Genomic DNA, 24,554 nt, shown 5'->3' on the forward strand with positions numbered 1-24,554 from the left:
AATGCTGGAGGGGATGTAGAGAAAAGGGAACCCACCTACACTGTTGGTGGGAATGTAAATTGGTGCAGCCACTATGGAGAACAGTATGGAGGTTCCTCAGAAAACTAAAAATAGAATTACCATATGATCCAGCAATCCCATTCTTGGGCATATGTCCAGACAATACTATAATTCAAAAAGATACATGCACCCCTATGTTCACAGCAGCACTATTCACAATACCCAAGACATGGAAACAACCTAAATGTCCATTGACAGATGAATGGATAAAGAAGGTGTGATACACACACACACACACAATGGAATATTATTCAGCCATAAAAAAGAATGCAATAACGTCATATGCAGCAACACGGATGCAACTACTGATTATCATACAAAGTGAAGTAAGTCAGAAAGAGAAACAGAATCACGAACACAGAGACCTGACTGGTGGTTGCCAAGGATTGGGTGGGGATTGGGGGAGGGATGGAGTGGGAAGTTGGGATTAGCAGATGTAAGTTTTTATATATAGAATGGATAAACAGCAAGGTCCTACTGTATAACACAGAGAACTATATTCAATATCTTATAATAAACCATAAAGGAAAAGAATATTTTTTTAAAAGAATGTATATATATGTATAACTGAATCACTTTGCTGTAAGCAGAAATTAACACAACATTGTAAATCAACTATACTTCAATTAAAATATATTGACAAAAAACAAAAAAAGAAAAAAAACTGTTGCTATTAAGGTGACCGTTATTAAAAAGTAATAATAATAATCAGGTGCCTCCCAAAAGAAGACAATAAAGAGGAAAGAGAAATCAGGACTTACCGGGGGCCTGATATATACTAGGCCTGGGAGAGCGGGTGTGGGAATCTGCTGGGGCTGCCATCACGAAGTACCACAGGCTGGGCAAACAACAGAAATGGATTTTCTTACAGTTCCGGAGGCTGGCAGGCCAAGATCAAGGTGTCGTCAGGGCTGGCTTCCTCTGAAGTATCTCTCCTCGGCTCGTAGACAGCCGTCTTCTCCCTGTGTCCTCGCTTGGTCCTCCCTCTGTGTGTGTCTGTGTCCTAATCTCCTCTTCCTATAAGGACACCAGGCATATTGGATTAGGACCCACCCTAGTAACCTCATTTTAACATAAATTATCTCTTTAAAGACCTTATCTTCAAATACAATCACATTCTGAGGTACTGGGAGTTAGAACTCCATCAACGTATGAATCTGGGGGGACACAATTCAGCCCATAACAGCCATTTCACACATCTTATCTCATGTCATTCTCAAAATAAACCCCCAAAGTCAGTATTATTATTGCTCTCCTGTGAAAGTTGTCACCACAGTGATAAGGGGTGAGGAAAGATGGTACACCCAGGTCCACATCTCTCCAAAGCAGCTGCTGACCCATGAAGATGCATTTTCATGCCAAAAGAAGACTTAACGGATATTATGCAGAATGTGAGAAAATAAACTGAATGTGTATCACTTTTGTAACATTTTAGAAGTGAACCCAGTCGTTATTTCTCATTGGAATAAATATCCAATTACAAGCAGACATTGCTAGTGAAAAAATAATATTTCCAAAATTTTAAGAATGCGGTTATTTTTAAAACAAGTACCAAGTGAGCCGTTCTGAGTTTCTAGGTGCCCACGTCCTGCCAATGAAAGAGCGGGTTTCCCTGGGTCGGCTCGGAGGCAGGCGGACCCCAGAACAGACAGCACAGCCCTGGTGCCCGAGGCTCCGCTTCTCCTTGGTCCTAATCTCTCTCGCCGGCAGCATGGTTATCTCAGCACTTCCTCTGGGTCTTTCCACACCATTAAGCACCTGGTCCACACTCTCTGAACAGGCCTTAGTGGAGCGTCATCCCCACCACAAAAAACAGATGAGGCAGCGGCCACCCCCTTCACTTACCAGTGCACGAGGAGAGAGTCCTTTACACACAGAGAGGCTGCAGAGAGGGCGTCTGGAGCAGTGGAATCACACAAAGACCTGAGTGTCACCTGCTCTGACACAGACCACTTGTGTGCCACCAACCAAGTCACTTCACCCTCTAAGCCTCAGATCCCCATCTGTCAAATAGGGATGATTCTTTTCTTAAATTCTTTTCCACTGTGGTTTATCACAGGATATTGAATATAGGCTGCTGTGCTATACAGTAGGACCTAGTGGTTTATCCATTCTCTATATAATAGTTTGCACCTGCTAATCCCAAACTCCCAATCCATCCCTCCTCCATCCCAGCCCGGACAACCACAAGTCCGTTCTCTATGTCTGTGAGTCTATTTCTGTTTTGTAGATAAGTTCATTTGTGTCATTTTAGATTCCATATATAAGCAATATCATATGGTATTTGTCTTTCTCTGCCTGACTTACTTCACTCAGTATGATAATCTCTGGGTCCATCCATGTTGCTGCAGATGGCATTATTTCATTCTTTTTTCTGGCTGACTAATATTCCATTGTATACATGTACCACATATTCTTTATCCCAAATGGGGATGATTCTTCTCCCACGAGATTGTCACGAAGCATAACGAGATAGCACAGGAAACAGGGGACTGTCCTGGCCGGCTCACAACAGATGGGAGACACTGCTACGACTTCCAACACGATCAGCATCAGTGTTTGTATTAAGAGACAATGCAAAATAGAGCTTCAGTCTGTGACAAGTGCCAAGAGGCACGTGTGGCCTCAGTGGGGTGGTGAGAGAAGAGTGAGGGCCGGTCCCCCACAGGGCGGGCTTGCTGTACACAACCAGGCCCGCCCATGGCAGCTGCAGAAGCCTTTGTAACCACGCAGGACCCTGTGAGGCCTTTCCAGAACAGACCCCCACTCCTGTCCTCCACCTGCCTTTTGTCTGTAAAAAAACCTTTAGTTAAAGAATGAATGTAATCAGAGAAGTGAGAAAATACAGAAAGAAAGGAAAACAGTCTAGCAAGACAAAATAATAATACTTTAGCCGTTAAACAAAGTCAAGGACCGGTAGTTCTTCCTCAAGGGCTATAGATACTATTCTGAGCCATGTCCTTTGAGCTGTTTTGCAGATACTGAAGCCCCCTCCAGGTGGAAGAAGTTAACTGGATGCTTGCCCACAAGCACACAGACCCCAGAAGGTGGATGATGGTGACTCTCGATGACCTCACCACCAGCCAATCAGAAGAATGTGCCCGAGCTGATCACGCCCTGCTCCTTGAACACTATAAGGCTCCTCACTGCCCCCCTCCAGCGTGGGACACACAGTCTTAAAGGCATTAGCCCTCCGTGGCCCCCTTTGCCCGGCAAAGCAATAAAGCTACTTCCTTCTACTTCACCCAAAACTCTGTGTCTGAGATTTAATCCGGCACTGGTGTACAGAGGCCGAATTTCAGCAACGTCTTCACGTGTCGGGTTGTACGCTCAGCCCTAAGGTGGCCATTTGGCTATGGCACCTAAGTCCCAGCCCACCGCTCCCATCCAAGCAGGGACTCCAGCTCAGGCCCCCGGGGCTCCCCACTGAGGTGAACCCCAGAGCCCTTCTCCACTGCTTTGTAATCAAGTAAAGCTGCTAACAGTGGAGATATCTTTTTTAAAAATGGCCAGGGATTCCTAGAGCCACAGGAAGAAACCACATAACCTAGGTGTTAAGTGTAAGGACGCCAGAGTCACACAAAGCCATAGGATTCATGTTCCACCTCAGAAACATCCAAGCTGTGTGATCGCAGAAGCATTATCAACCTCTCTGTTTCCTCATTCAGAAAATGGGAACCAGGGCCAGATGAGAGAGGCACACATGTGGCTGCAGGGGGTGGGGGGGGGGCACTGAATTTAAGGAGGGGCTCTCAGGGCCGTGCAAGTGGAGGGTCAGCCTCTGAGAGCAAGTGCAATAGGGAAGAATGACTCTGACTCCATGTTGGATCTGTTCCTTTTACTTTAAACTTTGTGCTCTGTTGCCTGTGTTTAGCCATGCTGGCTCTGCACCTTTTGTACAAGAATGTTGTCTATAGCCTGAAATATACAGGATAACCTATTCTCAGGGCTCTGACCTTTAAGAGTCCATTCATATAGAGATAAAATGTTGCAAAACAGAGGATAGCATTTGTCTTGTTGCAGGTTTACAGGAACATCGTGACCTGACCTCCGTGAACAGCTGTAAGAACAAAGGATTCCCACACCAAGAAATCTCGAACAACCAACCACACCCCGTCCCTCCCTCACCTTGCCTTTAAAAGTGCTTTGCTGAAACCCTTCAAGGATCTTGGGGCTTTTGGGGCACGAGCCACCTGTTTCCTTGCATGGTCTACTCCAAACCCCGATGTTTCGGTTTGTTTGGCCTCACTGGGCATCCGGCACAGGAACTTGCGTTGGGTAACACAAGCACTTCCTTAAATTTTGCACCCCAGGACCTCACACGGTCCTACCGCTGGAGGGAATAACCAGAGTAACTAGGGCAGAGGAGAAACCTGCGGTGCTTAGCAGAGCACCTGACATAGGGCGGACCCTCGATAAAAATTATAATCATGTTAACTAACTCAACAGTCCACGCAGTAAGCTCAGGAAGATAGATTCTAACCTCCCGCACACCTCTCTCACTTCAAGCTCTCTCCAGAGTTTACCTGAAGAACATTCCCAACAGCATAGAAGTGGAACTGAACCAGCATGGGGTTCATTCCTATCCATATTCCAATGTGACATCTTCCGGGTGGTTACTGCTAAGTCTGACTACTGAGATCTTCCTCTAGATGGCGCACTATTCTAATCCTATGAACACTCAGGATCCGCTATAGCCAAGTGTCACACCCATCATACCCTATCAGTAAGTCTCTCGGGTATTTTTCCCCTGCAGGCTGGGTGCCTATTGACAACATGGAATGTCATATTCATCCTTTTAACACACTGCCTGACATTCAGTGGACACAATAAATGCCTAAAACACATAATGGCTAATTGGGCCAATATGTCTAAAGTTTCCAAGTTAGTAAATTTATATCAAAAGGTTAAAGTTTTCAGACAGTAAGTTATTATTACAGCAGTAGTAAATGATTCAAAAGAATTAGCTCCGGGCTTCCCTGGTGGCGCAGTGGTTGAGAGTCTGCCTGCCAGTGTGGGGGACACGGGTTCGAGCCCTGGTCTGGGAGGATCCCACATGCTGCGGAGAAGCTGGGCCCGTGGGCCGCAATTACTGAGCCTGCGTGTCTGGAGCCTGTGCTCCGCAACAAGAGAGGCCGCGGCAGTGAGAGGCCCGCGCATCGCGATGAAGAGTGGCCCCCGCTCGCCGCAACTAGAGAAAGCCCTCGCACAGAAACGAAGACCCAGCACAGCCATAAATAAATAAATAAACCCAAAGTTTAAAAAAAAAAAAAAAGAATTAGCTCCATGTTGCAATATTGATCCAAAGGCTTCATGAGACAGTTAAAGCCATTTCTCCCATCGTATTTTGGAACAGACTTGCCCTTAACTGAATTCAGAGCTTTTCAGCTGATAACGGTTTATATCCCCATCAGTCCTATTCCGGCAGCACTTAGTTTGGGTTTGCTTTGAGAAGGATCCGTGATTCCAGGAAACCGAGCAGACTGGACCCTCTGGGTCTCCGGGGCCCACCCTGCCGGGCGATACGGCACAACCCACGCGTTGGCACGGCTACGGTATCTACTCCCCCTGGGTCAGCACAACTCTGAGAAGTGCAATGACCTCAGCACAAACGCTAGACGGAAGCATGGAACTGTCTTACCTCCGAAGTCTCCTAACAGCGGCCTAGCGGGTGGTTAGCGCCAGTCCCAGCGCCGCGGTTCTGCGCCTGCGCTGACCTCGCCGCGCTCCCGCACCTGAGCCTGCGTTTCTACCCGAAGGGCGCAGTGGCCCCGCTGCGTCGCCAGATGGCGCTGCGGCCCCAGCCTTCGCGCTCCGGGGGCCTAGTGGGCTCGGGCCGGCGGGTCCCCTCCGCTTCCGGGTGGGACAAACAGAAGCGCCTCGGAGCAGTGGCGCTCCGGTCACTCGGCTCCAGCAGATGGCGGAAGGCGACTGGGCCTGATGCGGGTGGACTGCTTTTTTTTTTTTTTTGCTTTCAAGAAAAGTCCCAAAACTGGATTTTTGTTTGAAACGCTAGCATTTACTGTACTTTAAACATTTTAACAGAAACTTCTTTAAGGGATGGGCGCGGGGCGGGGCTGCGCGGGAGGCCGGCTGGGGACGTAGCAGGACTGAGGCTGCGAGGTCCCAGGAGGTAAGTCCAGGCCCCGGCCTGACATACAGAGAGGCAGTAAGAGTAACGTAACAAACCCCCTGTACCTATCACCCAGCTTCAACAATTGTTGTACATGGGCATCTGGTGTCATCCCTACCCCCAGGACACTTCCACCGCTCACCTCCACTGATTTATTTTGAAGTAAATCCCAGATATCCTATTTCTTCCTCCATAAATAGGTAGTGTGTATCTCTAAAACTCAGCACTCTTCTCACATAACAATACCTTTTTCACAATAATAATACTATTATCACACCAAAAATATTTCCTTAATATCATCAAATACTCATTCAGTGCCCCAGTTTCTCCACTGCCTCATGGGTGTGTCCTTAGCAGTGGATTTTTCCAAATCAATTCCAAAAAGGCCCGTGAATTGCTTTCGTTTGATTTTAAAATGCTTTTTGAATTCAGGTAAAATTTTTCACATACCAAAAACCGTACAAATCTCAAGTGTATAGTTCTCAGAGTTTGGTCGGATATAAACACTTGCGTGATCAACATATCAATCCAAATGTAAAAGCTTTCCATCACCCCTGAAAGTCCCCTCCTGCCCCCACCCAGCCCACCAGAAACCACTGATCGTACTTCTGTTATCATAGAGGAGGTTTGCCGTTCTAGAAAATCACATAAGTGGGCAGACAACATGTACCCATCTGTGTCTAACTTCTTTCACCCAATGTAATATGTTCCTTGAGGTTCAGTCACAATGTCCTATGTACCAAGACTTCATTATTTTTTATTCCTTTGTCATATTTCACCATGTAAATATAACACAGCTTGTACTGTAACATAGCCTCTTAGGACATTCCCTGTTGATGGATATTTGGATTGTTCCCAGGTTTTGGATATAGCTGCTCACACAAGTCCTTTTGTGGCGATATGCTTTCATTTCTCTTTGGCAAATGCCTTGGAGTGGAATTGCTGGGTCATGGGAAAGATGTATATTTGACTTTATAAGTATCTGCCTGAGAGTTTCCAACCTGGTCACGCCGCTTACATGCCCACAGCAATGTCTGAGAACCCATCGCGCTCTGCAGCCTCCCCTGCATTTGCAGTTCTCTGTCTTTTTAATTTTAACCCTTCTGGTGGGTGTGTAACGGTATCTCCGTGTAGTTTTAAATTGCACTTCCTGGTGTTTTGGGAATGAGTTCTAGTTCTCTAGGTTCCTGCTTATCTGAAAATGTCTTTATTTCACCCTTTTTTTAAGCAGGGTATTTTCCTTGGATATAGAAATCTAGGTGGACAGATTTGTTTTTCCAATGACTGCCAGGCCTTGCAGAGTCTTGCCCTGGACTTGGAAGTCCAGCCCCTGGCTAAGGACCCTCAGCCGAGGTGTTGGCGTGCCCGCCCTTCTGCACACAGCCCCTCCTCTTGCAGCATCACGCCCGCCAAACCCGTCTTTCTCAGCAGCCCTGTCTCCAGTCTCTGCTCCCACGACAAGGGGAGATGCCTCCTCTCCACTCGGTCTCACCTCCCTGTACCCACACAGAAATCAGGGCCAGGAGGCACATGGCTCAAATTGCATGGTTTCTTCTCTTAAGGATGCCAGCCTGAGCTGGCTGTGTGGCCCAGTTCCCGCAGAGAGTGCCTTACATATTTTGTTCCATTTTACGATTGTTTGAAGTGGGAGGGTGAGTCTAAAACCAGTTTACTCCATCACAGTTGAAGTCCAAGACCTTCTCATCTGTTCCTTTAAATAGGTTCCTTTGCCCTCTTTTTGTTGTTGCTGTTTTGTTTTGTTTTTGTTTTTGTTTTTGTTGTTCCTTGCATATACTGAAGAAAGCACTTCCTTGTCCTGCAGACTTGCCCACATCTGGATTCTACCTCCGCCTCTTACTTGCCCCTCTCCCTCGTGTTTCCTGGACACTGGTATTTCCATTCGGAGGCCAAATCCCATTCCAGCTGATTTCTTCACAGACCACTCGGAGGTCCAGGTGTGTACTGCTCTCCGCTTGCACTCAATGCTCAGTCTCTTTCTGTGATGTGAGTAGCCTTTGATGATCATTGCCTGGATTTATTTTTTCATGAAGGATTTGCAGAATGGTGACATTCTTTTACAATTTCCCTTCTCCCATCACTTACTGAGTGCATCTGTAAAGAGAAACTCTCCCTGATCAACTGCGTGTTTGCTCTGAGGCACAGCTCCTGGAAGAAAGGCAGATGGAAGCTTGACCTTCTCCCTTGCTTTGCCAGAGTGGACAGGTTTCCTTATGTCTTTTGAAGGTGGCCAGTGAGTTTCTTTTCTTTCTTTCTTTTTTTGAAGGAATCATTGTGAACTTGAGGAATTTAAATATATTTTGTGCATTTCAAGTCCCTGTAGTTATTCAATATTTTTTTAGCTGAAGATCAAAGTTTCCCCACTAGGGACACGGGGGGCCTCTTCACAGTGACTCCTGGGTCCTTTGGGCGTGACCCCAGTAGTCTCTGAGAGGCATCCTTGGTTTTTACTTGTTTATTTTATTTATTTATCTTTGCCTGTGTTGGGTCTTCGTTGCTGCGTGCGGGCTTTCTCTAGTTGCATCCAGCGGGGGCTGCTCTTTGTCCTGGTGCGCGGGCTTCTCACTGCGGTGGCTTCTCTTGTTGCAGAGCACAGACTCCAGGCACGTGGGCTTCAGTAGTTGTGGCTCACGGGCTCTAGAGCGCAGGCTCAGTAGTTGTGGCGCACGGGCTTAGTTGCCGTGGGCACGTGGGATCTTCCGGGACCAGGGCTCGAACCCGTGTCCCCTGCATTGGCAGGCGGATTCTTAACCACTGCGCCACCAGGGAAGTCCCATCCCCATCCTTGCTTTTCAGTGTGACAAGTCATTCTAGGGTCATCCTGCTCAGATCTTGCACCTGTTACAGGATTTACCATTTCTATAGGGAAACTTGGTTTTTTTTTAGTAGGAAACAGTATTGAGAGACCACAATCTAGGAAGTAAGGACACTCATGACTATTGGGTAAGTTCTAGGTCTTTCTGGGAATATATCAGGAAATATGTCTTCTCTTTCACATTTTAAAAGAAATATATACCATGAATTCGTACTGCCATTCCCAATTCAAAATCTACTTACTGTAACAAGGAATCCAACTCTGCTTTTTGATGTTTGACTGCTGACAGCTTTTAAGCCTCATCCCTTGCCTCCCTCCCCTCCCCCGCCTCCCCTGCCTGACCCCACGTCTGAGTGAGCTGATAAGAAGGGCCAGATGCTCCCTGCTTCAAACCAGCAAGCCCCCGCCACCAGCTTACCCTCATGCCGGCCCCGCTTCCTGACCACAGTAAAGCCCCAGCCAGGTTCTTTTCCTCACACTCGCAAGCCATTTCAGACCTGGTGAGAGGCCTGCCCTGCTCCCCCGGAGACCTCAGTTATCTGAGTCATGAGCCTTTCATACCCTCTGGGGGATGGAGGCGGCACCATCGGGCCCTACACACAAATCAGACTTGAGGGGAGGGTCCCTCCTTTGCAGGGTATCCACAGAACACTTCACTGTTTGATTTCATATTTATATCCTTTTGTCTTAGGCTGAAAAACTCTCTAGTGATACTCATGTAATTACCTATTTGCTTTCTCCCATTATAATAAGTTCAGAATAATGATATCAATATTACTACCAATGCAATTATTGAAAACTGCTTGATATTATTTTTCAGTTCATTTATATCCTTGGGGAATGGCTATCAAGGGATGCACCATTCAATTATTGTGTTTTAAATGACTTTAAATTATTGCTCTTTGTGTGACTCTGTTGCTGCCTGAATGTTAGTTTCACTTTAATTTCTACTTTTAGGGTTTTCTATATCTTTGATTCAATTGGTTTTATATTTATATAAATATTAATATGATTCAAGAGTCAAATCTATCAAAGAAGGAAAGTTCAGAGAAATCTAGCTTTTATCCCTGTGCTCCCTCCTCCATTTTTACATTATATGTATTTCACATTATATGTATATTATGTATATCATAATAAATATTATATATGTATATATACATATGTAAACTATATGTATATTGTTTCATTTTAGTAAGAGCAAATATGCATATATATTCATAAGCCCATTTTTTAGATAAACGTAGCATGCTATATGCAACTTTTCCCACTTTATCTTTTACACTTGATAATATTTGGAGGCAATTATTCCATAGCAGTTTACAGAAATATTAAAATCTTTTTGTTTGAATAGGCCACTTAAAGTTATTGAATTATTTGATGTATTTGATACCAATCTTGTTATATTTTAAAATATATACTGATATAGCTATGTAGTCTTTCACTATGTTATCTGTATTCTCTGTCTCTCTTTTCTGTATGTTTAGATATTTCAGAGTGTTTGTAGTTATGGTCTAATGGCTACACTTACACTAACAGCTTTATGTAATATCTTTGTCCCTTCTCTTTGAACCCATTGGTTTCTTAATATGAGCCTTCTTGATAATTAGCTAAAACCTTCTCTGACACAATATTTAATTTGAAGTAATATTCTTTTACTTCCAGTTCATACCTAGAAGGCAATCAGAGAGCTTATTTTCTTTTCCATATACCCTCACCTCTACCCCACCCCAGTCGCTATTTGTTGTATTATGTCTACATTGTCGGAGTTTATACCCTCTACAAAAGATATTTTGCTTAAAACCATCACGTAGCCTTAGTTCTGCACTTACATTTATATTTAATGTTCAACACTGAAACTTACTAAAGGTATCTTCAGTTTTGGGTTATTTGAAGCTTGATCACCCCAAGTAAGGATGTTTAAGACAAGTTTTCTGTAGCATCTATACTTGAGGCCTCTTTGTAAACCTATATCTTCCTGGCATGCTTTCCTTGTTCTCTAGGGAAATTATTCTCCTCACTGTTCTCTCTTTTGTTATGATAAATGTCTAGGACGTTCCATTGCAATTCATTTCTTTATTACTTAGGTGACAGGGTTTTCCTACAGTATTAATATAGGAGGTTAGGACTCATAACTTTTTAGCTTCAAGTTTCTAGGGGTCCCTATTCTATTCTTAGCAATAAGTGTTCCAAATTGGCCTGTACTTTCTTCAGGTTGCTTGATGCACTGGTTTGTATATGGTTCCTCTCTCACCTTTGTACCTAGGGTCCCTGTCCTGCTCAATTTGGAGTCTATCACCCAGTGGGAACCATTGAGTCTGGAAACTTGGTTGCTTGTCAGTGTACTGTATTTGTAAAGTAAATATTTCAGCCTTGCCAATCACGAACTCTTCAATACATTACACAGCAAAACTTCCTTTATGAGTGGACATATGTAAAGGACATTTTTTTAAAACTGGCAAAAGAGAAAGAGAGTCACTCTCAAGGAAAATTACCTTTCCCTACCCAGAAATTTCCAATGTTTCAAAGGCAAAATTTTAGTTAGGGCTGTAATGAGGGCTTTCCCAATGATAGATATACACCTAGAATTCTATCATGTTCTAATAACAACATATAAATAATCATTGATCATCTCTAAAGATTTTATTACAGTAAAAAAAAAACCACAATTACTATAGGATAGAAACTTGTCTGAACTAATTATTAGAGTATTGAAATTCTGTTCTCAAGCAACTCAAATATCTAAACCTAAACTCATAGATCTTTCCTTTCATTTTGCAAGAACCACATACTGAAAAGTGGTTCCAGGAGAGTTTCAATAATGACACCCCCCTCACCTCCAGGAAAGAGGGTCTGTGAGATTCTCTCCAGGGGCACCGTCTGGCCCTGGGGGTCCAAGAATTATGAAGATCACAGAATTGAAAGGTTCAAATTGTTAGTTACTCAAATCTTTGACAGTGGAAGGAATAATCTTTTATAAGAGATTATCAATTACCTATCTAGTTCAACTACTCACATATCATACACCTAGAGGTCATAACCTTCTCCAGTAAAATTGTTTCCTTCTATGTCAGTTCCCCTTTGAAGCAGTGATTTCACTCAGCATCTTTTGGGGATCTAGATATGCTGGCAGAGCCCTGCACTGTCATCTGCCTGTGGATATGCCAGTGCTCCAACCTGAAGTGAAGCCATTCCTGGACAGAGATCATGGAATCCAATGTCCTTTCAAGGAATCCAGGGATCAAGGACCCCACGTCCTTTCTAATCTTATTTTAGTTTTATTTTCCCATTTTATACTCAAGTGACCTACTCTGGAAGTTTCACTGTGGACTTTTGGGTCATCTTTGAAGGTAGCTTTTTTGAGCCTATCTGTTCCTTACCCCCACCACATATGTCAGCCATACATAGAATGTTCTCAGAGAGCTGGCGAGTTTTATCCTTTACACACGTTGATCCAAGGAATCCAACAAGTGGCTTTAAATATTCTTTGGCTTTATGACTGACTTTTAAAATTCTGCTAACTCCGCTGAACAAGGATTTATATATTTGTTAAATAAATTGACAAGGAAAACTCAAAGACATTAAAGATACTTAGGGAAATGGCACAAAAAGACTGTTGCCCCAAAGTAAAAAGGATGAAAAGTTTTAGAAAGGTAAAGAAAAGTGTTTAACCTTACCAGTAGTTTAAAAATTCAAACTGAAAACTAGATAAGTAACAAGGACCTACTGTATAGCAGAGGGAATTATACTCAATATCTTATAATAACCTATAATGGAAAAGAATCTAAAAAAGAATATATGTGTACACCTGAAACTGATCACCTTACTGTACACCTGAAACTAATACAACATTGTAAATCAATTCTATTCCAATAAAAATTTAAAAATTAGAAATTTAAAAAAAAAATAAAAAAATTAAAATTGAAACAATATTCCGTCCTTGGCTAATCAAATTAGCAGAGAATTTAAAATGTGAATGCACAGAACTGGTGGTAAAATAAGCATTCTCAAGTATTTCACTGAGTAGAAAAATTGTTACAAGCCTTTGAAAAGCAAGCAGTTAGATGATAAGGAGCAAATATTGTTTCGTCCAGAAACTAGATTTGGGGAGATCTAAACTAAGAACATAATCAGTTATGTCAAAACAAGGTTTTTGCCAAGATGTTCATCAGCACATTATTTATAATAATAAAATGCTAGGGAAAACCTTAAATGTTCAAACACAGGAAAATAAAGTTATCAAAGTGATATTCACCAAAAGTGAATGAGAAAATGCTTATGTTATAATGCTAAATGAAAGCATACCAAATAAAATGGTGTGTGTATACACAGATATGTAATGCTTGTTATGCAAAATAAACAGTAGACAGACAAAAATATGACTGGGTCTTTGTGTGTGTGTGTGTGTGTGTGCATTTTGGGGTAACTTTTTCTTCCTTCTACATTGTATATTTTCCAAATAGTCTATAATGGCAACATATACCTTTAGCATCTTAAATTTTAAAATGTTTTCCAAAATTTCTTTCATGTTTTCTTTTTTTTAACATATTGGAGTATAATTGCTTTACAATGTTGTGTTAGTTTCTGCTGTATAACAAAGTGAATCAGCTATACGTATATATATATATCCCCGTATCCCCTCCCTCTTGCCTCTCCCTCCCACCCTCCCTACCCCACCCCTCTAGGTGGTCACAAAGCACCACCGAGCTCATCTCCCTGTGTTGTGCAGCTGCTCCCCACTAGCTATCTATTTCACATTTGGTAGTGTATATATGTCCATGCTACTCTCTCACTTCGTCCCAGCTTCCCCTTCCCCCTCCCCGTGTCCTCAAGTCCATTCTCTACGTCTTTGTCTTTATTCCTGTCCTGCCCCTAGGTTCATCAGAACCATTTTTTTTTAGATTCCATATGTATGTATTAGCATACGGTATTTGTTTTTTTCCCATGTTTTCTGATGCCACGTTCTGTCCCAGTTTCTTTTTCTAAATTCAGAGAGTAGAAGTCAATGTCCTTGTTCCCTGTTTCTCCAGGCTGTTAAGTCGCGCGTGGGCACACAGGGGAGGTGGAGGGCACATAGGGTTGGCTGGAGGAGGCCTTCACTGGTCAGGGGACGTCCAGGTTGACTCCTCTCCAGGTGGTTCTTTACCTGTGCTAGTTGTGGTTCATCCTGTCTGCAAAGCCCAGCTCCCCTTCCTCCCCCAGTGAAGAGTTACCGGGGAAGATGGGCAGAATCAACAGCCCTGAGGCTAGAAGGATCTGGGCATCTTTGGGGAAGGAAGAACTCAGGTGGCTTGAGCAGGAAGTGGATTGGGATCAAACTGACCAAGGAGGCAGAGGCCCAGGTCACATGTGGCCTCATAAGTCCTGGCAGGAGTTTGTATTCAATTCTGAAGGCAATTAGCCACCTCTGAAGGATGTGACGCAGGAAGTCACATGATCTAGTGTGTGTTTGCAGCAGCTCATTCTGTCTACTGTGATCTGATCTGTGATCTGGTCCTCTACAGTGGGTCCTGAGGTGAGGTCCCAGAGGTCAGCAAGATTGTATCACATCACCTTCAGAGTTGGGACTAAGAGACTAGGAAAGCGATGAGGGAATTTGGAGGGGGAGGTGTGGTCTCATGTGTGCTTGGACCTAGGTGGAGTTAGCCTTCCAGAGGAGCTGGGAAGGAAGGCCCAGGGGACCTAGTGGGGACAGAAGCTGGGAAGGCAGGGAGGGGCAACCCCACAGACCACCTGGTCACCGCACCTGTGGAATGCTGGCCAAGGGGAGTGGCCGGGGAGTCCTGCTTCTGACTGGGGAGAGGGGAGATTGGGATCCGAAGCAGGGAGCCCAGGAGAACCCCGGTTTGGGGCCCCGGGAAGCAAGTCCAGCTTCGGAGATGGAGGTTGGAGCCAGGCGGGTGGCCCGGGCCGGGTCAGCGCCTGGGCATGGGGGCTGGAGCTGACAGTGACCAGACTTCTAGGGGTCTCCAGGGTCTCAGCAGGGCGCGTGACCAACGTGAGGGAAGAGCGCGCCCGATCCATTCCAGAAGGACCCCAGCCCCACCCCTGGGCCGCCTTTCTCGTCCCAGACCCACAGTTTAAGGGCTGGCCCAGGAGCAGGGTGAGTGAGAGACGGGGAGGGGGAATGAAGTTGCGAGTCTAGGGGCGCTGCTGATGGACTCCGCGACCCCTACCTGCAGCCGCCCGCCCAAGGGTCCCGGGGCCAGGGTGCGCGGCTGGGACCCGAGACATGCTGTGGACTCGGACGGAGCACCTGCCCCGTGCGGTCCCGGGGGTGCCAGGATGAGACCCTGCCCGGATAGACTGAGCTTGTGGGGGGAGGGGGGAGGGGGGAGGGTCCAGGAGGGGCGTCTGGAAGTCCAGGCCCTGCGCCTCCCTCCTCGCCCCTCCTCTACACCCCAGGAGGACCGGGTGTCCGGGATTACAAAAGATACTATTTATGGGAACAGAGATGACCAAACAACAGAAATGTCTCAAATGTGATAAATATTTATTAAACATATACTCAATTTATTGGAAGTGCACGCTCTAATTGGGCGAATGGGCGTGGATTTTAAGGGAATTGCTGAAATTTCCCTTTATTGGGTGCCGGGCAATGCCCGGTAGTGAGTTTCTGGCAGGTGAGAGTGGGAGGGGGGATGGCCGGGAGGCGCGGTCCAGGGGCAGGGACACCACCCCTCCCCCACCCCCAGACACTTTCTCGGGCTGATCATTTTAGGGCACGAGTGCGACTGGACTGTGAGAGTCTGAAAGTGAATTCCCTGAAAACGCCCCAGGTCCACAGACTCCCTGGAAAGCCCTTTCCGGCCCATCGGGGCTGGCGGTGCTTTAACTACAGGGTCCTTATTCCGCGTCCTGTTAAAGCCTGATTGTGCTGGAGAGGCGCCCCGGTGCAGACAGATGCCAGCCCTGCAAACGCGGATGCTCCTCCCAGCAGTGAGACTTGGGCTTTACTGGAAACTTAGGCTGTGGGCCAAGCCTCCAGTTCAACAGAAAACACCGCTGCTCAAGCGCATCATCAACAGTTTAAAGAGCGGTCCTCCCACAGATCAAAGCGCCCCACTTCGGCAGTCCCCGAAGTCTTTCCTTGAATTCCCTGCTCTCTCTGGAGAACTGAACGTATGTGTGGCGGAGGGCTTGTAAGATTATTTGACAGGAAATCTAGCACCTCCTGGTTCTAATTAGGCTGCCCCGACAGAGTCACAGAACAGTCCCTGATAACAAGCAGTAATTAGAGTGACAAAGTAGCATTTTACGGGGTTGATCGGGGATGAGCTTTCTTTGACAGTGTAAAAGTGAGGGAATGAAACTAATCCCCCAGAAGGTTAATAGTACCCAGGCATCTACACTACCCAACCCACATCAGCTTTGTCACAGAGGATTAGGAGTTGGGAATCCTACACATTCACGTTGTTTTTCTAGGTGCTTTCCCACATAACTGTAGGCAATCTATCTCTGCGTTGTATCTCGGGAATAGAAAGGCCCCAACTTTTGGTCTCAGGGTCCCTTTTCGCTCTTAAAAATCACTGAGGACCACTAAGAGTTTTTGTTTATGTAGGTTATTAACTGAATATTTTTTAAAATTTCGTTTATCAATTCATTTTAAAGCAATGATGAACCCATTTCATGTTTCACATAGAAACATATTTTTTTAACGAAAAATACCTCTATTATCCAAAACAAATTAGTGAAAAGAGCAGCATTATTTTATATTTTATATAAAATATATATTTTACTAAATCAGGTATCACAGCAAATCTCTGTGATACCTGATTTAGTCAAAGACAGCTGGATTCTCACATCTGCTCTGCACAGGGGAAATGCCACTCTCCACGCACGAGAAATGAGTGAAAAGGGCAAGGACCGTCTGTTATTACAAAGGTGGTTTTGACCTCATGGACCTCCTGCAAGGATCAAAGAGACCCTCGGGTCCCCAGAACAGCAGCTCCCGATGAAGGAAGGCCAAGCTCCAAAGGTGTGGAGTGAGCTGGAGGGCGGACATCCCCAATTCACTTCGTACCACGAGGGCCTGCAGAAGCTCTCTCCTCCCCCTGTCCCATCACGCACGTGGAGGAACTCTGTGGCTAATTATTTTACAATTCATCCATTTTGTAGTGCATCAGGTTTATTAATTAAAGAATTTTTTCTAAGAGGAAAACATTGTAAACCTATATGTATGGCAATAGCAGAGATTAAATAAATTATGGTTTCTAAAGCCGAATACTTTGCCATCATCAAAAAGAAAGAAAGGAGGAAGACGTACTCAATATTAATATCCTCGGAGTTTGTGAAGCAGAGAATACAAAGTACAGAACAATGTGTATATTATGATAGTCTTCGTGCGTTTTTATAAGAGAATAATGCATGTGTAACTGGGAAAAGACACAAGAAATTGCTTACAACAATTGGTTATTTTTAGGAAGATAAAGGAATTTTAAAAAATTGCAAACCTTCCAGCAATGAGTAACATATTATGTACCACTGTTAACTGTACAATTGTATTTGGTCCTTAGAGAAAAGAAGTCAAGAAGGGTTTCGCGGCGGAGGGACCCTGTTGCATTTCAGTCCCGTCGGTGCCGTGGAATTTGATGACCCTCAGGTGGGCGTCTTCCGCGGATGCACCGGAGCCAGCCTGGCCGAGCCCGTCCGCCCCGCCCCGCGGAGCCCGTCCCCTCTTGCTCCGCCCCCCCATTCCCATTGGTCTGCCTCCTCTCCCCTGCGCCCAATCGCAGCGCTTAGCGCCAAATTTGAATCGATGTTATCATTTGAATCTGGAGGGCGCGGCGGCGGCGGCTTTCCGCGCCAGAGCCGCTAACGCCGGGCACCTCCGGGACGTCTCTGGGCAGGGCCAGCGGGCCACCGGCGAGGGCGAGGGCGAGGGCGGGGGGAGCGGGGACTGGGGGCCACGGCGAAGGTGGGGGCGGGCCGGAGGACTGAGGCCCGCTCCCTGCGGCGGAGGTGGACGCGTCGCCGGCCCCTCCCGGTGCGGACTCGGGTTGCTCGCCGACGAGCGGCGGAACCACTGGTGTCGCCCCGGGAGACTCGTCCTGGGTGAGCCGCGGCCGGGGAGCTTCGGGGGCGGGGGGGGGGGGGGCAGCCGGCCGGGCCGGGGGCCGCGTGGACCACTCGGGGCTCTGCGGGGACCGGCGGCGGAGCGCGGCCTTGGCCCGGCTCGTCCTGGGCTCTGGCGTGGGGTCTCGGTGGGAACTCCCGGGAGCCCAGAGCCTGGCGGGCGGCGTCCTGGACGCAGGTCTCTGGGGGGCGCTGGGTGGTGGGCGCAGCCGCGGGCCTGGCTGGGGCTTCCACCGGGGTCAGGTAAGGCGTGGGTCGGGGCGGCAGGGGCAGCGGTGAATAGTACACGCGACCCCAGTTGGTCACTTACAAGTGACTTCTTAGCTCTTTGCCTTTAGAATAACCCGCACCCCCGCCCCCACCCCGTGTGTTTTATTTTTGTTATTTTGTTCAGTGGCGTGTAAAAGTGCAGTCAAAGGATTGCTTGTAAGTCTGCTTCGGCAAACCTTTTGATGCCTGACCTTCCGGTACGGATTATAGTCACAATTCCTGTTTAGAAAATGGGTCCTACGAGACGCCTTGTTACCATCAAAAGGAGCGGGGTCGACGGCCCCCACTTTCCACTGAGCCTTCATACCTGCTTGTTTGGAAGGTGAGCCCTGCCCACCCGCGGACAATTTAGACAATTTAGCTTAAAAAAAACCCTCAGTATTACTGATCAGAGATTAACAGACGAGATACCCAGCTCTAGGAGTAGTCAGCCCTCGAGTTTGCCCAGGACTTCCTGTGTATTGTCAATGCTACTGGTTGTTTATTATGAGATAGAATTCGAAGACAATGTTTACACAGTTGTGCTTTTTCAGTCAAACAAAAATTTTTAAATTGATTTGATAAAAATATAACTGGAGAAAAATGTAAAGGATTCTCAAATCCTGCTTCACTTCACAGACTGTCTTTAGCAAGCCACTGTGTTCATCTGAAATCTCTCCAAACTGGGCATTCCTTGGCTGCTGGGGGATATTATTGAACAAGTGAAGGAAGGAATCTGTGTATGGCTTGTTGGTCTTTTTGGAAAAATGGAAGTGGGAAGGAAAGTCCTTCTGGTTGTGTTTTGAGAACTTCTCTTTTGTTGCCTTGGTGGTGGTGGTGGCAGTAACATCTGGTCCCAGTGTAACAGGCACAATGGTGCCTAATCACACCCCCTCTCCTTTTCTAACATGTGATGGATAAGCTACCCCCCCTGTGGAACCCTGTGTGGTGGAACCCTGACCCCCTTCTACCCGCACCCCGTCCTCCTACCAGCCCCACTCCTGCCATGTTCCACCACACTTCAAGCTCTTTCGCACCTTGGTGCTTTTAGCCAGTTCGAACTTTCATCTCGGGAATTTCTCTACCCTCCTACGTGACTGACTGCTTTCCAACTTTCAGAGACAGGATCCATGTTACCTGAGAAGAAGACTTTACTGAGCCCTGCTCTTGTCTTTCCTAACCCCACACACGGCGATGAGGCTGTGCTTTGTCTGCCTCACTACAAAGCTCCCCAAGGACAGGGACTGTCGAGTTAATAATTATGTGCTCGGTGTCTGGTATGGGGCCTGGCATCTGAGAGGTGATCACTATTTATTTAGCACTCTGGCAGTTGTCCAGTCATCACATCAGCTGGAAAACTGAGTTTGGAATCAGTATGCAGCAGTGGTTATCAACTGAGAGCCGTATTGCCCCCCAGGAGCTATTTGGCAAAGCCTGGAGACAGTTTTTTCATGTCACAGTGTGGGAGGCACACACCACTGGCGTCAGGGAGCAGAGGTCAGGGTTGCTGCCAAACACCCTACAATGCACAGGACAGCTCCCACTACAGAGAACTAGCTGGCCCCAGATGTCAACAGCACCAAGGTTAAGAACCATTGATCTACAGTGATTGCTGATGGCAGTCTCCTGCCAAACAGATTCTCAGTTCTAATGAGATAGTCTTTTTCTCTCTCTTGCTGGGATGCTCTGATACCTAAAAATCAAATTCTCTTCTTTGGCTTAAAGTAGCTGTTCACTTTCCATAGCTCTCTCTTCAAAAGGGAAAAACAAAAAACATTTTGAGGCTTCCCTGGTGGTGCAGTGGTTGAGAATCTGCCTGCCAATGCAGGGCACGCGGGTTCGAGCCCTGGTCTGGGAAGATCCCACATGCCGAGGAGCAACTAGGCCCGTGAGCCACAACTACTGAGCCTGCACGTCTGGAGCCTGTGCTCCTCAACAAGAGAGGCCGCGACGGTGAGAGGCCCGTGCACCGTGATGAAGAGTGGCCCCCACTTGCCACAACTAGAGAAAGCCCTCGCACTGAAACGAAGAACCAACACAGCCAAAAATAAATAAATAAATAAGTAAAATTAATTAAAAAAAAAAAAAGAAACAAAACATTTTGGTACCAAATAGCAGTAATTCTGTTATTATACTGTAGTGATTAAGTGTATTTTTATGCGAGATTTTATAATCCAGAAACCCACTTGTAAGTGTTTGGTCATGATACAGGTAGGAAGGGATATTCTTAGACTCCAGAGGTTCGTATTGAGTACAGAGAGGAGGCATACAGTCTGTTCAAACGTGTAAAACCACAGGATGGTAACAGGAACACCAGAGACCCAAAGAGCCTTGCTAAGGGCATCTTTGATTAGTTTCTGTGTGGGTTTGGGAATTCTCCCTTCAGCTGTTTCCTGCTGATGTTAGTTTTCTGTAAAAAGACAGGTTGCATCTAGATAATTTGTTGTTGCTTGTAGATTAGTGTCTGGAATGATAGGAGGCTTGTGACTCTGTCAGTTAATAATGTGGTTTATTTATTTATTTATTTTTGGCTGCGTTGGGTCTTCGTTGCTGCATGTGGGTTTCCTCTAGTTGTGGCGAGTGGGGGCTACTCTTCGTTGCCATGCATGGGTTTCTCTTTGCGGTAGCTTCTCTTGTTGTGGAGCACGGGCTCTAGGCACACGGGCTTCAGTAGTTGTGGCTCACGGGCTCTAGAGCGCAGGCTCAGTAGTTGTGGCGCACGGGCTTAGTTGCTCTGCGGCATGTGGGATCTTCCCAGACCAGGGCTCAAACCCATGTCCCCTGCATTGGCAGGCGGATTCTTAACCACTGCACCACCAGGGAAGTCCCAATAATATAGTTTTAAAACAATAAAAAGCTCACAAGTTATGAGCATTTACTGTGTGCCAAGCAAATGACAGACATGAGCAACTCATTTAATTTTCTGAAGAACACCATGAAATGTTTGCCAATGGAGTCCTCTTTGTATATGAAGAAACTGAGACACGGAGAGGCCCTAGCATGAAATAACAGCACTTTTGGTGATGATTACACCTTTAAACATACATAGCATTACCAATAAACATACATAAACCTTTTTTATAGGAAAAAAAAAAAAAGCACAGAGTACAAACAGTAAGTATTCTCCAAACTGATGTAAAATACTCCTTTAGTTGGATCTTATAAGCATAGATATTTTAGTGAAAGGCAATTCAATTTTCTAATATTTTCCATTATAATTATTTTTAAGTACTCTAAGTTTTAATGATTTAAAATAGTTGCTTATACAATACTTATAAAAATTGTGGGCAAAATGCAAAGATCATTTACATTGCCCAGTCTGTCTTTCCTTTATGTCATTACATTTACAGATCAAACATAGAGTCAGATGCTGTTTTATTTTGAATCACTGATGTAAGTTTTTTAAATTGCAGCAACCTAAAAAGTCTTTATTCTTTTGAATTAAGGGGCATCGAGTGTGACATTCGTATTCAGCTTCCCGTAGTGTCCAAACAACACTGCAAAATTGAAATCAATGAGCAGGAGGTGAGTGGGGTTTTGGAAGTCTGTTTTTTAAAACTTTTCACTTTTTATCCATTTATTAGTTTACATGTTTTCCTCTCTTTTCTACTTGTAGGCAATATTGTTTAATTTCAGTTCCACAAATCCAACACAAGTAAATGGATCTACTTTTGATAAACCTGTACAGCTAAAACATGGAGATGTGATAACTGTTGTTGATCGGTCTTTCAGGTGGGTAAGAATTAAATGGGCTGAAAATAAATCGACCTTCTGATTCACCAAAAACTAGCCTCACAGTTCATCAGTGATCCTTCTCTAATGCGGGTGAATGTCAACATGTTTGAGGTTGCCATTCCCAACACAGTCTTTATCTAAATTCATATGGATCTAGAAGGAATGGCAAGTGAGGTTTATTGTGTGCTCCAGCTCAAAGATTTGAGAGCACGTAACTATGCCAAGGTGGCCAGGTCCTAAAGGAGTTTCATTTGGTTGCAAGTGTTGTGAAACTGCATTCATTTTACTTTTTTTATTTTAAAGTAAAATACACTCATAGAGAAAGTTACAAAACGAGATGTATGACCCAACTTACCATGAAGTGACCAGTCTTGTGATCATCACCCGTCATGGACCGAATTGTGCTCTCCCTAAATTCCCAAGTTGAAGTCCTAACCCCCAGCTTCCTGGAATGTGGCTGTCTTTGGAAATAGGACCTTGAAAGAGATGATTAAGTTAAAATGAGGCCATTAGGCTGGGTCCTAATTCTATCCGAGTGGTGTCCTTATAAGAAGAGGAGATTAGGACACAGAAGCCAGGGCAGCAGGTGTTCAGAGAGATGACCATGCGAAGAGGCAGCGGAGGGCAGCCGGAGCCAAGGAGAGAGGCCCCGAGGAAGCCAACCCTGCCGACACCTTGATCTTGGACTTCCAGCCTCTGGAACTGTGAGAAAATAAATTTCTCTTGTTTAAGCCACCCGGGGTGTGGCATTTTGTTATAGAACTAATACACCACCCAAGTCATAAACAGAGCATTTCTGGAAGTGTCTTTCATGCATCTTCTAATTATTACTTCTTCCCCGCACCAAGTAAACCACTAATGTGGCTTTTCTGATAGCATGAAAGTCTTTAGAGTTCTACTACCTAAGCATGCATCTCTAACTGCTATGGTTTTGTCTGCCTTTATTAAACTCCATAAATTAGTAACTGAGTTCTGCTCTTACGGTTGTGGGATTCATAGCATGGATGGGATGGATGGATTCATCCCAGTTTGTTCCTTCTCACTGCTTAAAGATTTCACTGAAATAATATCCACAGTTACATACACAATTATACACAATTTATTCATTCTGGATGGACATTTGAGTAATTTCCAGTTTCTGAAATGAGTCAGAGCTTGCTTTTTATGATAAGATATGGTTAATTTTTTACTAATCTGTCCTGGGTGTTTGGAAAAAATGTGTGTTCCACAGCTGCTGGGCGGAGTGCTCTATCTGTGTAGGTCCATCAGATTCAAATTCCTGACTCTAGAATCCTAGTAAAATTTTCCCCTGATTCTTAGTTACCTGGACAGATAAGCTGAAATCACGCACTGAAGATTTTTTTTTCTTTTTGTTTTTTAACTTTGTCAGTTTTTTGCTTCCGATATTTTGAGGCCATACTATGGGTTTAAATTAAGAATTATCTCCTCTTGGCGGATGAAGCTCTATCATGTATCATTCTGAAATGTCCTGTACCTTTAATAATGCTTTTTTAAAATTATTACTAATTAATTAATTTATTTATTTTTTGGCTGTGTTGGGTCATCGTTTCTGTGCGAGGGCTTCCTCTAGTTGCGGCGAGCGGGGGCCACTCTTCATCGTGGTGCGTGGGCCTCTCACCGTCGTGGCCTCTCTTGATGCGGAGCACGAGCTCCAGACGCGCAGGCTCAGTAGTTGTGGCTCACGGGCCTAGTTGCTCCGCCGCATGTGGGATCTTCCCGGGCCAGGACTTGAACCCGTGTCTCCTGCATCGGCAGGCAGATTCTCAACCACTGCCCCACCAGGGAAGCCCCCCCCCTTTATTAATGCTTTTGATAAGAGATTTCATACTATAGTTTTGTGTTTTTTTTTAATCACATTGCTTTCAACTTTCATAATCCTTAAGATTTAGATGATCTTTTGCAACCAGCTGTTAGGTGTACTTTTGTCTATAACTGGTTGATCTTGATGGATTGACCCTTTTATCATTATAAAGTGTGCAGTGTCTCTGAATAACTTTTATCTTACAGTCTATTTTGTTTGGTATCGGTACAGCCTCTCCACCTCTCTTCTGGTTACTATTTGCATGGTATATCTTTTCCCATCATTATCCTTTCATCTTGTTTGTGTCTTTGACTCTAAATTGTGTCTCTTGTAGGCAGATATAGTTGGATCATTTTTGTCATCCATTCTGCCAAATGGAACTCCATCTTCATTTCTGCCTTCATTTGTATTAAATAGATATTTTCTAATTTGAATATCCTGGTTGTTTCTTTTTCTGTGCTTTTTGTGAATTTGCCTTCATTTTTAAAGGGTATTTTTTATTGGCTAGAGAAATAAATATTATTTCTAGGTAGGAAATATTTGATAAGGAATGGAGAACAGAAATATGTCCCCCAAATGAGATGCTGCTCAAATTAAGATTAGTTGAGATGACAAAATACCTCCAACAAAGACTAGGACATGGGTCATAG

At 45.1% G+C, this 24,554-nt stretch overlaps 1 protein-coding gene and 1 long non-coding RNA gene across 3 annotated transcripts in view; one reads left to right on the plus strand and one right to left on the minus strand.

Annotated features, from left to right (window-relative positions):
• The window catches only part of LOC130705003 (uncharacterized), a 138,175-nt gene extending 132,409 nt beyond the window's left edge, over positions 1-5,766 (minus strand). Inside the window, exons 1-2 of the long non-coding RNA XR_009005589.1 lie at positions 5,702-5,766; positions 822-1,077 (exon numbers count right to left, since the gene is read on the minus strand). This is a non-coding gene — a long non-coding RNA (uncharacterized LOC130705003). The remainder of the gene's footprint in view (positions 1-821; positions 1,078-5,701) is intronic.
• Positions 5,767-17,870: 12,104 nt separating this feature from the next.
• MKI67 (marker of proliferation Ki-67) overlaps positions 17,871-24,554 on the plus strand; it is a 28,894-nt gene continuing 22,210 nt past the window's right edge. For both annotated transcript variants that reach the window (XM_057530410.1, XM_057530411.1), the window contains exons 1-4: positions 17,871-18,077; positions 18,493-18,690; positions 21,794-21,872; positions 21,964-22,079. In XM_057530410.1, coding sequence (XP_057386393.1) covers positions 18,599-18,690; positions 21,794-21,872; positions 21,964-22,079 — 287 coding nt within the window. In that variant the 5' untranslated portion in view covers positions 17,871-18,077; positions 18,493-18,598. The remainder of the gene's footprint in view (positions 18,078-18,492; positions 18,691-21,793; positions 21,873-21,963; positions 22,080-24,554) is intronic.

This window comes from Balaenoptera acutorostrata, chromosome 16, assembly GCF_949987535.1.
Source record: "Balaenoptera acutorostrata chromosome 16, mBalAcu1.1, whole genome shotgun sequence".
Lineage (NCBI taxonomy): Eukaryota > Metazoa > Chordata > Mammalia > Artiodactyla > Balaenopteridae > Balaenoptera > Balaenoptera acutorostrata.